The following is an 18052-nucleotide window of genomic DNA, read 5'->3' as shown; positions in this document are numbered from 1 at the left end:
ATTTCACTTTCTTTTTAAAAAAAAATTTTAATTTTTAAAAATTATTTTAAAACAAAATTTAATTATATTAAAATAAATATATTTTATAAATAATTAAAATATTATAATATTTTATAGCTTATTTTATTAAAAAGTAATTTATTATTATTATTATTATTATTATTATTATTATTATTAAAACTAAAAAAATAAAAATTAAATTAAATTAATTTTATACTTAATCAATGAGATAAGGTGGAGAGGATGACAAAAGACAACACACCAACTTGCTTCAAACTTATCCTATCATTTATAAAAAAATCTGTTTAACTCATTTATTTAAATTTCAAACTCGTCACATAAAATTAAGATAAATAAGTATCAAAGAATATCCCTCCATTGTCATCTCTAATATTATATACCATATAAAATTTTTGTATACAAGGAATTATAAGACATGTCTATAATTAATTTAAACAAAATTATTTCCTATTATATTTATAAAAATAAAGTATGAAAGTCCATAAAGTTATTCTTACATCTATAAAATTTAATGTAAAAATATTATTTAAATTTTAAAAATTTGATAAACAATTAGGTTATGTTTGATTTCAGAAAATACTAAAGAAAGAAAAAAAATACCAAAAAAAAATAATTTTTTCATATTTGATTGTCTTATAAAAAATATAAAAAATAATTAAATATAATTAAAACTAATTTAAAACTGATATATTTTTAAATTATTTAATCTTTATATTATTGAATTAAAATAAATAACATAAATTTAAAATAACAAAAAATAATAATTTATTAATTTTTAATCTATTTTTTATTTTTCTTCGTTTTTTCTTACCTTCTACTTTTTCTTTATATTTTCTTTCTCTTACATTTTATACGAATCAAACATAGATTTTTACGTAGTCTAACGCGTGGCAAGTAGGAAAAGAAACGTACTCGAGCGCGTACAAGTAGGGAAGGTGGAGGACGAAAATATCTGAAGAGAGATAAAATTATCTCGACAAAGTGAGATATTTTTGTGGATGAATTTAGAAAATCCTTCCTGGCAATTTGGAAAATAATATTAAAACAAAATATGGAAAAAGATCTTGTGAGTTTTCCTGTGAAAGCTACCCATATCCAGATGAGGTATATGATTTTTTGTTGTCTTAATAAACTGACCTTGCTACTACCACTAATTTACATGTATGCCCTTCGAGGCTCCATGCAGTTGCAGTGCACAACATCAACACGTAAGGTTTACCAACAAAATGATGGCTTTCTTTTTTGGAAAATTTGTCATCATTTTAGCCTCTTTTATTATTCTTTAACTTTTTTGTTTTTTAATGCCTGTTCCACAACTTGAGAGGTTATGCCTCAATTGATAATTGTTTTTTAAAAATAGTTGAAAAAAAATAATTTTTAAGAATAATTTTTTATATTTTATAAAATAAAAATTTATTTAAAAACTTAAAATATTTTAATTTGTTATAATATTTTTAAAAATAATTTTTATATCTAATATTTTATTTTTAATCATTTTTTATATTTATATAATTAATTTTTAAAATAATCCTCAAAAAATAAATAAATACAACATAAAACAAATAAAATATATTATTTGAAAACACTGTACTTTTTATTCCTAAAAACATAAAATATAAATCAGTTTTTGTTTATTAAACATGTTTTCTTGTTTTTTATTTTAAAAAACAAAAAAAATATTTTTAAAAACAATTACTAACATTTTCAAGATTATCGTATAGAAATAATGAACTTTTATATATATATATATATATATATATATATATATATATATAATTAAAATAATAAATAAAATACAAAAATAGTTTTGAAATCTTTTTTTCCTCTTTTTGATAAGTAAAACCTTTTTTTCCTCTTGTCTTTTTTTATAAAAATGTCTCATTTTCTGAATATAATTTGGAAATAAAATTTTGAAAGCATGTAATGAAGTATATCTCTTTAATCTTCTATTATTTTCTTTAGTTTATAAATTTACAAATAGAACTTATTTTCATTACCAAACATGGCTATTAAGAGAAGACCCAATACTTCTTATATTTTTAATATTCAACCATCCAAAAATAAAAAATAAATAAATATTAAAAAAAATTGAATAATTTTTCAAGTTACTAGAATAACTAGATCCGTGTTTGATAAATCAACCTAATAACTTAAAATGACTTAATAATTTAATTTAATTCATTAAGTAAATTAAGTATATTTGATAAAAATAACTTAATAGTAAGAATTAAAGTGAAAAGTAATTTTAAGTAATTCTTAAATTTATATCTTCATATTACCTTTTTATCTTTATCTACCCTAATTACCTTTATGATCCTTTTTACTACTCTATGATCTTCATTATTACTCGATTTCATTTACCTTAATTATAATTTATGGGGATAAATATGTTAATTTGATTATTTTAAATTAATTTTATCAAACATTTTTAATTCTTAAAGTAAAAAATTAAGTAATTAAATCAATAAATAAACTTAAATCCTTAAGTAATAAGAAGTATCAAATTTTATCAAACATCCCCAAAAGTGAAAATGTTAACAAAAGTACAAGAACTTGTACCTTTTTATTATATATGATATAATTAAATAAATAAAGCATTATATTAAAAGTGCCAAAATTTGCATGTTGATATTTCATGTGGGATGTCGAAGGATCCAATGGAAGAAACATACCACATGATCAAAGATAAACTAAGAAAATCAGGGCCTTCAATTCACTGTTGAAACCAGTAAACTCATTTGTCCTTTCCCATTGAACCCTCCACTCATCCTCTGGCCCTTCTTCTTCTCATCCTTCACCATTACTAACTATTATTGAAGGAGACATATTTTATAATATTTTGGTTTCATAATAGTATATTATATGAATGTGGAAAAACAAACAAAATTCAAAAAATAAATAAATATTGAAGGAGGCACATGCTATAAATGCATGAAGTCAATTAGAGAGCACCTGAGGGTCTCATTAAACTGCTTTTTTTTTATTATTATTATTATTTTGGCCTAAGATTATATTTTATAGTTAATTTTACCTAGGTATTGGACCACTTCAAACTATAAAATATTTGTAACTTTAAGATCTTGGATTTGGGCTTGGGTATGGCCTGGCCCAGTGTTCGATTGGGGCCCACATAGTAAGCCCAAGTTGACCCGGTGTCTCAGCCCTTCATGCTTGATTAACATCACTCTATTGAATCAGTATATTCTATAGAATTTTTTTAAAAAAAATTATATATTATTTTGAGAAAATACACTTATTAGAAGTAGCAGTGAAAAAGCCCTCTATTACCAAATTACCATATCCGAATAAAGAATCGAAGCCGAGTAATTTTAGTTCAAGCGTTTTTTTGTATTTAAAATTCGTTTGATAGTGATTTTAAGAGACGTTTAATTTTTTAAGTATTAAAAAAATTAGAAAGATTTTCTAAAATCATCGTCAAATACACTTTTATTTTTGTTAGTATTGTTTTATTTTACTAAGTGAAAAGTCTATTAAATTCTCCAAATTTTCAAAACTAATTTTTAAAAGTTTATAAAATATTAATTTTTATAAGAAAATATTTTCAACGAACGGTTTTTAACTCGTTTCAAAATCACTTTTACAAAGACTTTTTAGGTTATACTTGATTTCTAAAAAATTTGAGGAAAAGCATAGAAAAAAGAAAATGAGGAGAAAAAATGAAAGAAAATAAAATTTTGATTTAAAAAAAATTAATATATATAGATATTGTGTGTGACAGTTTTGCATAATAGGGTAAAGCTAGGAGCCTAGGGGGTCCAACTCCTTGACTGGATCAATCCAAATATCTGAATCAGTCCAATGCTCCAAAATTCAATAAAATTCCTTAGACCAAGCCCCCATTGCACTTTTATGATTTCCAATGGGCCTATTAATGCTTTAAAATTTTCCTTATAACACTATCCAAACAATGAACTTTTTTCATAAAGGGACAATTAAAAGGAAAAGCTGATATAGATATTGGCTTGTTCTATGGGCCTACTGATGCTTTAAAATTTTCCTTCTAACATTATCCAAACAATAGACTTCTTTCATAAAGGAAAAGCTGATATGGATATTGGCTTGCTAGTGCTTTAAACTTTTCCTTCTAACCTCATCCATACAATAGACTTCTTACATAAAAGGGTCAATTAAAAGGAAAATGTAATAGACTTCTTACAAAAGGGGAAAATTAACAGGAAAGATTATACATGCTATGAATATTTGCATGGATTTAGAATGTTTATCATTGAACCCTAGAATAGTTAAAGAACATAATACTTTGTGGTAGTTTAATTTATAGCTTTTTCGAATGCTATAACTATTTACATTGATTTATAATGTTTTATTATTGAACTTTGAGGTCTTTAAGACGCAAAATTCTTTATGGTGGTTTAATTTTATTTTTTTTCAGGTTTCAACGAAAAACTCATTACCATGTTACAAAGATTCAAATTATCATTAGTTATTTTATTTAAAAGCAAATTGGTTGTTAATGACATTAAACAAAACCTCTTTTATTTGGTTTGATATCATATTTATTTCACGATCGATTTAACCATCCCACAATTCACCTATCCCAGTATTTTCTCATTTCTAGGCTCATAGAGTGAGGGTCTCGTTATCATCTTGAGGTTTAATTCCTCTCTTAATAAGACGCTTCTACAACTTAAATTTGACCTTAATTTGTTGTTGCTTTTTAAGCTCAGTGTATTACTTGTCATTTTGTGGCGTTTGAAGGCATAATTACCTTGAGGCATACTAATACCCACCTCAAGGTATATATGTTGTGATGTTCCTATGACTCGAACCTTTTTTATGCAATTTAACATCACACTAATCATAGCGCTTAATCATCACACAACATACAAATTCTAGTGTTTTTCTCATCTTGAGGCTTATAGCTAACCTAAACCATCTTTTTAAGTCACCAATTCCCAAGGAATCGCCGTATTGCATTCTTTTGATACCCTTGCGACTCAAACCCCATATTTTAGTTGTAATACAATTTGTTAAAAAAAAAAAACACAAATAAGATAATTCTAATTGTAGGACTATCATAGGGAAACAAGTTAATTATTATTCATTCTTTGTGAATGTAAATGGGCATATGAAAACCAAGCAATAGTCAACAAGTAAATCATGAAGAATAACTTAATAAACCATATAAAAATCAAACCCAAAATTTTGTGTGGAAAACCCCTTATATGAAATGAAAAATTACAAAACTTACTTCAACAAAAATCTTATAAAGTAATGAATTACAACAAGTTCTTCCCTAGTAAAAACTAGAGGCTATTGTTTATCAATAACTTTTCACTAAAAGGTAGATTTCAACAATAATCATCAAACTAACAAGTTTGGATCTCACCAAATAAAAGTAATACAAGGGAGGAAACAATGATTTTAATAAAGTTTTCAGAGGCATTTTCAAGGTGTACTTTGAGGCAAAGTGGTGTAAAAACACATTGAATCAATGGGGAAAAAATGGGAAACTCCAAAGGCATACATCGTGTGGGTTAAACTTAAGTTGAGGCATACTATGCATTTACCTAACTAAGAAGATAACAAATGATATCATATTTATGCATTTAACTAATCAAAAGCATGATGTCAAGATCAATGCAGCTTCTCACAAACTTTAACTCATAGTAAGACCAAGAAATGATGCCACACATCCATGTCAAGAGGGATCTTAAGATAACCTGAAAATTTGTCCTAAAAGAAAGGATGCCATAGAAAATATTTGAGTCTCTTAAAATGAGTTTCTCCCCATAAATCAACTAAAATATCTAATATTAAAGGCACTAAAAGAAACATAGGATGGTGGATCTCATCTTTCTCTCATATATGTAAAACATATACATGAAGAATTGAGGTTAATGTAGATGTCAATTCGTTATCAACCATCAAAATTTCAATATTTTGATGGAAAACCTAAAACAACATGTAGCTCACTTTGTGGAAATATGCAATAATGTTCGAATAAAAGAAGATCTTTTAGTCAAGAAAATTGTTCACTCATTAAAAGGATATGCATTTGATAGTACATAAATCCTAAGCCAATTACGTAAATAGTTGGGAACAAATGGAAAAAGAGTTCCTTAGTTGCTTCTATAGGACTCCTCATACCATTAGCATGTTTGAACTCACAAATACTAGATAACAAAAAGGTGAATTGATAATTGATTATTTCAACAAGCGGGGGAATTTAAGTCTTAATTGCCACAAAAAAAATAAAAAATAAAAAACATTTGAAAGTTCTTCCATAGAAATTTGAACTCAATGAACGCATTGGGAACTCATTACATCTTGTGAAGTATCAAGCCAAAAACTTAGCTAGACAAACACATGATAGAAAGCTTAGTATAAAATCTAACACAAGTGAAAATATGTACATTGAAGAACTTGAAGATGACACTAGTGGGGAAAAAAATGTCACTGATGAGGATGAAGACAGTGCAACATCAAATTTAACTATAACTATTTTCATATCTCTGCATTTTGCATGCTCCAAAAAAAATGTCTCTTTCAAGTGAGCAAGAATGGACACAAGCTACTTACAATTTGAAGTTTTATTCATTCAAACAAGTCATTACTAAAAATGTTTAGCCAACTAATTGTTGAAGTAGAGAGAGAATTATTGAGAAACAATGGCTTGACTTTTTCATTGATTAAGAATGAATATATATACACAAACCTAAAACACAAAAATAGGAAACAATCTACCCAAAACACAAAAATAGGAAACAAACCTAGAATTAGGGAATTACAACAAAAATAGGAAACAATCTTAGAATTAGCCCAAAACATAAAAATAGAAAAAAAATCCTAGAATTAGGGAATTACAACAGAAAATAGGAAGTTACAACTAATCACAAGAATTTGAAAATAGAAAGAAAATCTATTGTAATAAATTCTCTAATATCCCCCCTCAAGATGGAGCTCCGGAGGAGACGCTAATCTTAACCCGTAATTCTTGGAAGTGGCTTCATGGAAGAGATTCAGTAAGAGCGTCGACAAGTTGATCTGTTGAGGAAACATGAGTAACACGAAGAGCACTTGATTGAACTTGATCCCGAATAAAGTGATAATCAATTGCCATATTTTTCATGTGCGAATGAAAGACTGGATTAGAACAGAGATAGGTGGCACCAACATTGTCACAATAGATAACAAGCAGTGTAGGTAGAGTGACGCTAAGCTCTATGAGAATGGAACAAATCCAATTGATTTCTGAAGTAGTAGCGGCAACTGATCGATACTCAGCCTTTGTGGATGATCGAGCAACTATACGTTATTTATTGGATGACCAAGAAAGTTGATGACGACCAAGATAAACAATATAGGCACTCATAAAGGTATAGTCGTCTTTGTTGTTAGCCCAATCTGCATTTGAGAAGGCATGAAGAGAAAGTGTATTTGCCTTATGAAGAAATAATCCATGAGTCAATGTCCCACACAGATATCGAAGCAGTCGTTTTACAGCATTCCAATGTTCAGACGTCGGGCAATGCATGAATTAGGATAGCTTATTAACAGCATATGTTATATCTGGGCGAGTGAGGCAAAGATACTATAGACTACCAACAAGGGTTCTATATTATATGTAGTTAGTCATAACTATACCTGAATGAAGTATGAGATTTCCATCTGTAACAAGTGGTGTGGCAACAGGTTTTGCACCAGACATTTTTGTCGAGGCAAGAAGATTAGAGATGTAGCGCCTTTGAGTAAGCAACACACCAGATGGGGTGGTAAGAACCTCAATGCCGAGAAAGTAAGACAAGACGCCAAGATCCTTTATTGAAAATCTTTGTGTCAGGAGGTCAATGCAGCGCTGAATAATATTGGTGTTGGTAGTACCTGTGATAATAATGTCATTCACATAAACAAGTAGATACATAGTAATGTCACCTGAGTGGAGAATGAATATAGAAGTGTTTGCATGAGAGTTTGTGAACCCAGACTCAATGAGGGATTGGTGAAGTTCAAGATACCAAGCCCGTGGGGCCTGCTTGAGTCCATATATAGCCTTCTTTAATTTGCATACATGTGTTGGATTATCTCTATCAACAAATCCCGGAGACTGGGTCATGTAGACATCTTCAGAAAGATGGCCTTGAAGAAAGGCATTATTAACATTCAATTGTCGCAATTGCTAACCTTTACTGACTGCCAGACTTAGAACAAGTCGTATTGTTGTTGGCTTGACAACCGGACTAAAGGTGTCATGATAATCCACATTAGGTCGCTAATGAAAACCTTTGGCAACTAATTTGGCTTTGTACCTATCAATAGAGACATCAGGAAGCCGTTTAACACGAAAAGCCCACTTACATCCAACAAGATTCTACATAGAAGTAGATGGAACAAGCTCCCAAGTTCCATTCCGAACAAGAGCATCAAATCCATCATTCATGGCTTGTCTCAATTTGGGATCGATTAAGGTTTGGCTAACAGTATGAGGCTCAATGTTTGATGGTCGAGAAAGGACAACAGTGAGATTCATCTTGGTTAGGGGTTTGGATGTTGTTTTTGGCTCTAGTGGTCATGGGATGGGTATTTTGATGGGTGGATGGAGGTGTGGTTGAAGCGGAAGAGGTCTCAGAATTATGTGGTTCTGATGGTAAATGGTCGATTGGTGAGGAGGGGCGGTCGACTGGTTGGGCATTTTGGGACGGATGTTGACACAAGGAATCCCTTTGTGGAGGCGTATTGAGTAAGCCATTTGAAATGGTTAGAGTTTGGACCGGTGAAAGCCAGTTGGAAGTGAGCTCTGGGATGGAATGAGCTAGATGGGATTGATGAGTGGTAAAGGGAAAAGTGTTTTCAAGAAATTTGTCACGACGAGAAATATAAGTTTTAGAAGTGGACAGATCAAGACATATATAGGCACTTTTTGTTGAAGAGTAACAAAGAAAAACACAAGGAGTGGAACGAGAGTCAAGTTTATGTTGAGAATAAAGACGAAGCCACGGATAACTTAAGCAACTGAACACCCGAAGTTTAGTGTAGTTGGATGGAAACTCAAAGAGTTTGTCAAAAGGAGATGAGAGATGTAGTATGGGTGTGGGCATACGGTTGATGAGATATACTGCAGTGGCAAAGGCGTAAGTCCAAAAAGTTAGAGGCATCGATGCATGAGTGAGAAGAGATAGATCGGTTTCAACAATATGGTGATGACGTCGTTCGGAAATACCATTGTGTTCAGGTGTATGTGGTGGTGTAGTAAGATGAGATATACCATTGGTGGAGAGAAAATTATCAAGGGCTTGATATTCACCACCATTATCTGAATAGAGGGTAACAATTCGGTGTTTTAATTGGTTTTCGACTAATGCCTTGAAGCGCACAAAGACATCATACACATGAGATTTCCGTTTTAGGGGATAATACCAAATATACCGTGTATAATGATAAAAAAAAAAATAACATAGTACTGAAAACCATCAACAAAAGAAACATGAGAGGTCCATACATTAGAAAATAGAAGTTCAAGTGGATGGGATGAGGTTAAGGTAGAAGAAGAAAATGGATTTTTATGACTTTTATTACATGAACAGGCATTACAATGGGTAAAAGAGGATAACGGACTAGACAATGGTAAAGAAAACTTAGAGACAATATTTTTCATAATAGTAAATTGTGGATAACCTAGTCTAGAGTGTCACTTGGACAAAGTGGTCTTAACACTGGAAAAAACAAGCAATGGTGAAGAGGTAACAAAAGGGAATGTAGTCGGCCACTCATATACACCATCCTTAGGTTCACCCATCAAAAAGATTGCCCTCGTGTGTAGATCCTTCACCTGAAAAGCAGAGGGTGAGAATTCAATAGAAACATGGTTATTAGTGCAAAATTGATAAATTGAAATTAAGTTCTTTTGCATGGAAAGGACACAAATGACGTTTTGTAAAGTAAAGGTGCGAGAAGAAGTAGGTATGGTGGTAGAACCGGTATGTGTGATGGAATGGGTCGATCCATCGCCGATCATGATATCATCATATCCTTAATACAGGCTATGAAGAGAGAGATTGCTCAAGTCAGACGTAACGTGGTGAGATGCTCCACTATCCAGCAGTTAAGTAGGAGTAGTGTTGTTGCCGAGAACAACATGATTGGCTCGTGGTTTCTAGGGTGTGGAGGGGCGGTATCCTTGGGTGTCTTGAGGACGAGGTGTTGGGGATTGTTGATTAGTGACAAGCCGAAACATTGGGCATCCCTTGGCAATGTGTCCTTGAATACCGCATGCTTGACAACGACCCAAATAAGGTTTGAGTTGGCGTTGATCATGAGAAGAAAACGCAATGGTAAGCCCTGGTTGTTATGGAGTGGTGGCTGATGGACACCAATTTGGACGATGTCGGAAGGTTGTAGGATTTTTCGTTGATGGTAGTGATAGAGGAGATGGTTGAGCAGTCTGAAGAGATGCTTTTTTGTTGAGAAGTTTCTCATGGAGCTCAGGAAAAGAAATTGACGTGTCATAGGCATTAATTGCATCAATGACAGATTTGTACTCATCACTTAGTCCTTCAAGAACCCAATCAATAAGATCCTCATCATCAATTGGCTTCTCCAAAATGGCAAGTTCATCAGCACGAGTTTTTATTGTCTGCATATATTCACTAATTGATTTTGAGCCCTTGGTACACCGCTTTAAGTGTTCCTTCAATTGTTTAATATGGCCACGAGATGGTTTGGCATAGGTATTGGCTAAGGTTTGCCATGCATCAAGGGCAGTGGTGGTGTGGGCAATAAGCGGTTGTAGTGAAACAAAGATAGCACCAAGGAGAGCGTTAAAGATGAGACGGTCCTGACGCTTCCAGGTTGTATACGCCGAATTTGGGGATGCAACACCAATGACGGTTATGATGGGTGGTGGTGGAGTATGAGCATCATCAATGAAGTGATGAAGATCATAACTTTCAAGAAGAGATTGGATATGAAGGCTCCATGTGAGATAATTGGTGGATGACAATTTGATGATATTGGAGAGATTAATTGTAAGGAGGGGATATTGAGGATCTTGGAAGTTTTGGATGGTGATAGGATCGTTAGTGGAAGAGAAGGATGCACTAGAAGCCATTGAGGAGAAGGGAAAAAAAAATATATATGCCCAAGAAGATTAGGCTCTTGATACCATGTTGAAGTAGAGAGAGAATTATTGAGAAACAATGGCTTGACTTTTTCATTGATTAAGAATGAATATATATATATATATACACACACACAAACCTAAAACACAAAAATAGGAAACAATTTACCCAAAACACAAAAATAGGAAACAAACCTAGAATTAGGGAATTACAACAAAAATAGAAAACAATCCTAGAATTAGAGAATTACAATAGAAAATAGGAAGTTACAACTAATCACAAGAATTTGAAAATAGAAAGAAAATCTATTATAATGAATTCTCTAATACTAATAACATAAGACCTATGAATATACTTGAACTATCTAATATAACTTAATGGTGAAAAGTTATAATGCTCCTTAAAAACACTTACTTTTTGCTTTCATGAGCTTAAACTATAGTGATAAAAAAAATTAATTAAAAAAATTCTTAGGAAATTTCTTAAATTAAGGAGATAAATTCCTTAAATTAAGAAAATCAATTTTTAAATCAAAGAAACAAATTCCTTGAACTAAAGAAGTCAAATTTAGATATTGTAAATTAAATTATCTAGATTTTCTTTTGAACATAAGTGTCTTTTTTCAACATGATAAGAAGAAGATGTGACTCTAAAGCCTAATAGAAAAATGAAGTTACAAAAGTTAATATCAAACTTTAAACATTCTTCAACAAGCCCATAGAAGAATATCAAACATGACAAAAAAAATGTCATTCATCCACTTTCAAGAGTGAAGATCAAGGATAAATTCAAAGGATTTTTTTCCATTATACAAAACAATCGAAGAATGTTATATACAAGTTTGGTGAAGAATAAGTCATCTTTAGCCTTTAATTAACAAGTTTCCAAGAACAAGCATTTACCACTCTAAGATCAAAATCAAAATAAGTGATGCACCTCTAAATTGCTTTCTAGGCTACATGAATTCAAATGTGTATGGTACAAAAAAAATGTATGCTAAGTTGATAACTTAAAAAGACAACTAAGACAAAAGTTAAGATATGCTCACAAGATTAAAAAAATCCAAAAAAAAAAAAAGTAGTTTTTACAAAAGTTAGTATAGAAAGAGTCTGCTAAGTTGAAAACTTAAAAGGATAACTTAAATAAAAGTTAGGGCATGTTCATAAGAATCTTCTAAAAAAAAACCTAAAAAATAGTCTGGGAAAAAATTGGATTAAAGAAATTAAAAGAATAATATTTTTAAGAAATCATAAAACCATTCAAATGTAGTGTTTTCAATCTCTACAAATAGAACTTATATCAAAACTTTCAAGACACAAATTAGAAAACGAAAGTTGGGGAAGAGTTATTGAAAGGAAATCCAAAGTTTTTCCAAATCTTCAAATGAAACTTCAATGAATCTTCAATTTCTTTAAAATATTTTCAAATTTATAAGATCTTCAAAGCCTTATGTTTAAGTTTTAAGATCAAAATCTACAAATGACCTCTTTGATCTAAGATCAAGTTGCTCAACCTCTCACTCAACATTGTTTAAATCAAAACAAAGCTCAAGTCACAATAAGACCTAAATCAAGCAAAAACTCAAGACATACTAAAGTCTAAGTTAAATCAAGTCTCAAGTCATACCAAGGTTTAAGTGATAGTAACACCCACATCAAGTTAAGGTCCAAGTTAAACTAAGTTTCAAATCACTTCAAGACTTAAGACAATACAAGATTCAAGTCAACACTCATAACCAAACAAAGTCAAGTCCTAAATTAAATTCAAGCTATTCAAAATCAAATTTCTTTGAAACACTTTATTAATAACTACGAAAAACAAGAATTAGAAGGCAAAATAGAGATTGTACTCATGTCATTTTTCAAATCAATAAAAATCTAATTTGACCACAAATAATATTTCTAAAAGAGAAATTTGTGAGTACACAAAGTTAAATTGCATTTAGTCTTGCAATTTAATTTCCAAGTATCAGTCGAATGTCAACTATTTTTCTATATTATTTTCATGTTTTCTCTTCTAGGTTAAAATTATGATTTTAACTTTGTAAGATCAATGTACACAAAATTATGATTTTTCTATATTATTTTCACCACAAGACCTATCATTATCAAAATGCGCTAATAGTTGTTTCATTTAATGATACATTTCATTTAACCAAAGAATTATTAATTTACTCCATTTATCATTATTTGACAATGATAGTTATGTCTATTTTAAGCATGTAATTATTAGTAAAATTATTTGTCTCCTTTCATGTTATTACACATCTAGTAAATAGGATACTTTTTTCCCTTTCATTTTTTTTAAGTTTTTTTTTTTGTCATTTAATTCTTTGTAGTTAAAACTATTTATATCAAGTAAATAATTGCAGCTACATTAATATATTAGTAAATTACTAAATAAATCATATAGACAATTATACTAATAAGTCTTCCACACCTCTCTCTTTTAAATATTTTAATTTTGTTTCTTAATGTGAATATATTTGGGTAAAAGTCAAAAATAATTTTTCTATTTATGTCCAATTTTAAAATATATATAATCAAGTTTTATAGTTTACCCAAATTTATAAAATATTTCTTTATTGAAATGAAGTTATATGAAAAAAAAAAAAAAAAAAAAGAATTGTATATCTATTTCATCTCGTAATTAATGGATTCTTTTTATGACTATATGAAAATAATTATTCAAGTTACAAATGAAGTGGATTATCTTTTAAATATTTTTATTAAAATAATTATATATATATGAAAATTATTTTAAAAATATATTTAAAAGTATTAAAAACTTTTGTTCCACAACACAAAAAACATCGTGCAATGATTTTCAAAAACTATTAGAGCCCAGGTTTGATATAGGTAGACTTACAGCGCGAATATATGGCCTTCTTGAATAGAACGCTACCCAAGCTTTTCTCTCTGTCCGTATCAGCCGCCTCCATGGCGCATCCCAAGCCTTAGAGATCTGTTTTCCTCTTGTCTTCAAACCCTCAAAAAAAGATGGCAACTTCTTACAAAAATCTGATCTTATACACATCACTCTGTCTAACACTCACCCTCATTCTCAAATTGCTCAAAATCCCAATCTTTTTTCTTCATGGGCTCTTCACTTATATTCACCCGGATGCTGTTGACAACTCCAAGGGTATCAAAGCAGCTATTCGAAGACCCGATTCGGATTCTTCAAGTTTTGAGCTCAAAAAGAGGGGCAAATCCAAAGAGAAGTACGAATTCGATGAAAACAATGCTCAGATCTTCAGGTTGAAGCTGGACGAGGGTCATCTCGAAACGCGAATCTATTTCAAAGAGTATTGTGATGCTTTTAGGCTCTCTCTTGTTGGGGTTTTGTGTTTATTGCTTAAGATTTTTTTAAGTGTTTCGAAGGATTCTGGGGTTTTGGGAAATGAGGTTTTGGTTCCGGTGCTTTTGGGGGTTGTGGGTGTGGGTAAAGTGTTTGTGATTCTCGCAAAGGTATCGTTCGAGAAATCGGCGTCGAAGAGGTCTGAGAAGCAATTGAGTGTTGGTATGGGGTTTTTGGGGTTTTTGTTAGGGTTTATTATTTGTTGTGAATTGGCTCCCTCAGTTTTTGATGTTAAATTTGGATCAATTGATGGGTTTGGGAGGATTTCTGTTGCTCTTTTGATGGGCTGCTTTTCGGGTTTCTTGTTTATGCCTGCAACCAAGTGTGCTCGGGCATTTTGGATTGGAACTGATCAGCTTCGATGGAATTTGTCAATAATTTCATGTGGCTGGATTGCTAGAGTGATCCTTTATGTTAATTATCTGTTAATTGTGTTCACAGCATTGCTCTGGATTAAACCAATGACAGCAGTCCTTGTCAATGTAAACAATAGTGATACTAAAGAAGCAATCGGGAATGCTGACAAATTGGTTGAGAATTTGGGTATATCCCAATCAGATTTTGAGAAGCTTAGAGTTTGGTGTTTGTTGCTTTCGGGGATTTTGCAAGTTGTGGCTTTGCGCCCGAACTTGCAAATGTATTTGAATGAAGCAGTGTTGTCGTGGTACCAGCGATTGCACTCTAGCAAGGTTCCGGACTTGGATTTTAGCAGGGCAAAGGTGTTTCTGCACAATCACTACTTTTGCCTTGTAGTTTTGCAGTTTTTTGCACCGCCAGCACTGGTACTTCTCTTTCTTGGCTTGTCTCAGGTTGAGAGTAACTTATTTGAAAATTTCCAGTTCATAAGTAGTTTACTGCCTTGCTCTGCTTCTTTTAAAGAGGTTGCTTTGTTATTGGCTTGGTGGGTTGTCTTTGTTTGGGCGATTTTTACTTCAGCAAGCCTTTTGTTGTATCGGCGTGGCATTTTGTATGTTTCATGATGACACTGTATTTTTTTGTCTTGGCCTAAAATAGTCAGCCATTGAGTTGGGTTTTATTTGTTCCTTTGATAAGTTTTGTGCTTGTATTGATCTTGTATCCGTTTATCTGTTTGATGACTTGCAACTTACAACAATGAAGAACTCCTTAGAGATTTTACACTTGACATGCTCTGTTTGGTTTGTTGCATATATGAATTTTATGTTGATGACAAATTGAATAAAGGCTAAGAGCTTTTGAAAGATGCATTTGAGATAAAACTTTGATCTAGGAGCTAAAATAATTGAACTATAAACAGCGAGTACCTGAAGGTGAACTTGTTGCAGAATTTTCCCATTCGTTAAACCCTTCCACCGTTCTTCATTTTGTGAGTGAACAAACAACTACTAGTAGCAGAGTCTGAATCAGGAGCGTTGTCATGAAACGTCTTATTCCCAATAATTGGAGTTGGAAACATAAATCATGCTTTCCCTATAGTGTTTTCTTGGACTTCTGCAACCATTACTTCATAAATCATCTTTAGTTGGAAACCTGAATCACATTTTGCCATTTTAGTTTATCAAAAGAAATTTTCTGTCTTTCCTCTTTAGCATGAAATATTCTTTGATATGTAAACTTGTACCTATCAGTAGTTAGCATGCCAAACATGTTTCAATAGTGTAGTAAATTTTTAAATATAATTATGATGTGTGGAGTCAAGAATTGTGATCAATGTAGAGGCTGTTATAATGTGTGTATATGTCAATTTACTTTGTTTCAAACTTGTATTCGAGTTTGTGTATTTAGAAGAATCATAAAATATAGGATCAGAGATGAAGCTAACTACTTTGTAATTTTGCTGTAAAACTTTCAAGTAAATAAAGACGTAGGCTTTATAAGTATGCAAATGACGTTTTTTTGTCTTTTTCCTGCTACTGCAACTTAGTTCTTCCAAGTTTTTGGTTGAGCATCTCTGGTCTTAACCTGATAGGGGGTGACACCATTATTGTTCTGAGATACTTTGAATACCTGATCCTCATTTCAAGATGTAGTTAATTGAAGCCATATGTTTTTCAGTGACCATTACAAAATACTTTCGGCTCAAGTTGGATATCATGAGATATAATAACAGTTTTAGAAATATGGCAAGTACTAGGTATACTGGTTTGAAGTCGATCTCAATAATAATCCCCACAAGATATGTAAGAGGGATGGTGTAAAATATCTATTGAATAGCAGGTTTTCTAGCTGTTCAAATAATCCCGTGATTCTAATAACCCCCATAAGAGATGTAAGAGTGGTGATGTAAAATATCTATTGAATAGCAGGTTTTCTAGCTGTTTAGATGATCCCATGATTCTAATAATCCCCATAAGTTCTGTAGGAGGAATGGTGTAAAATTCTATTGAATAACAAGTTTTCTAGCTGTTCAGATAATCCCATATGATTCTGATCGTGTGACAATTCTCATGAGCTGCTGGTTGGCTCATGGTACTGAATGAAGTCGACTACTACTTGAGCCATTGTAGCAATCTTCTCCTCATTAGTTCAAGTTTATGACAATAATGACCTTCCAACATCGCTCTAGGCATGGCCTGGGTGTCAAGATGTGTGGTAGAGGCACATGGTCTCGGGTTCGATTCTTTTCATTGGAAATCCTTGGATTACTTGAGGCTCGCCATGGCGGGTGTAGTCAGCTCCTCGGATTGGAAGCCATGGATGGGGTTTCTAACTGTCACATATTGGAGCTTGTAGGACATTGATTTTGATCTGATTGCTTTTGGCAGTGATATGGGCAGAGTTTGAGGGTGGTCCTTCATAGTGTTTTCTATTGTTAATCATTGGGAATTAGCTGATATTGAGAAAAACATTCATTTAAACTATGAGGTATCACACATAGAATAGCGAACTCCTTTGGGATTGATTTCTAATTGAAAAGTAAAATACATTTTTCCTCGATGATTACTTACATAATTAGTTGGGTACCGGTAGTTGGATGATAAATAGGATTTATAATTATGCTCCTTTGTTAAAAAAATGTTAGAAATTTTCTAAGTAAATGCTTGTGGAAAGTGTTATAATTATGCTCCTTTGAATTTATGAATTTGTTATTAAAATATGTATTTCATTGTGGAAAGTGGAAACATTCCTTAATTTTGGGATTCTTAATTTGAGAAAGAGTATTAAATATTAATTTTTTTATTTTTCAAAATTAATTAGAATGGTTGATTTTAGTAGATATTTATGAACGTGTGAATTATGCTTTACAGTTCTAATTAAAAAAAAAAAAAACAATGGATATTGATGATGGCTAGTTTCTTTAGTTTTGCTATAATTGTAGTAAATTTATGTTTTTTTAATGTTGTTTATTTTCATTTTTGAAAGAGGAATTTACGAAAAGTTATGGCATTTAATTTTATTAAAAATTTGATGAGTTATGAAGCATAGAAAAAAAAATTATGTAGCAAAATTTAAGTTTTAGGCCTGTTTGATTGCTGCCCTTGAAAACTGTTCTAGAAACAGTTTTTGAGAATAGTTTTTAAAAACAGGTTTTTGTGTTTTAAAAAAAAAAAAATTGTATTTGGGAACTGAATTTTGTAAAACAGTTTTTATTCTCA

At 31.3% G+C, this 18052-nt stretch overlaps 1 protein-coding gene across 1 annotated transcript; it reads left to right on the top strand.

Annotated features, from left to right (window-relative positions):
- Positions 1–13923: 13923 nt before the first annotated feature.
- LOC100248574 (uncharacterized) lies at positions 13924–15621 on the top strand. The gene has a single exon (XM_002273845.4). It carries the CDS (start codon positions 14117–14119, stop codon positions 15455–15457), a length of 1341 nt encoding a protein of 446 aa, XP_002273881.1. The 5' UTR covers positions 13924–14116; the 3' UTR covers positions 15458–15621.
- The last annotated feature ends 2431 nt before the right edge of the window (positions 15622–18052 follow it).

This window comes from Vitis vinifera, chromosome 16, assembly GCF_030704535.1.
Source record: "Vitis vinifera cultivar Pinot Noir 40024 chromosome 16, ASM3070453v1".
NCBI classification, from domain to species: domain Eukaryota; kingdom Viridiplantae; phylum Streptophyta; class Magnoliopsida; order Vitales; family Vitaceae; genus Vitis; species Vitis vinifera.
The sequence above is the reverse complement of the archived record's forward strand: the minus strand, read 5'-3'. Positions and strand labels throughout refer to the sequence as shown.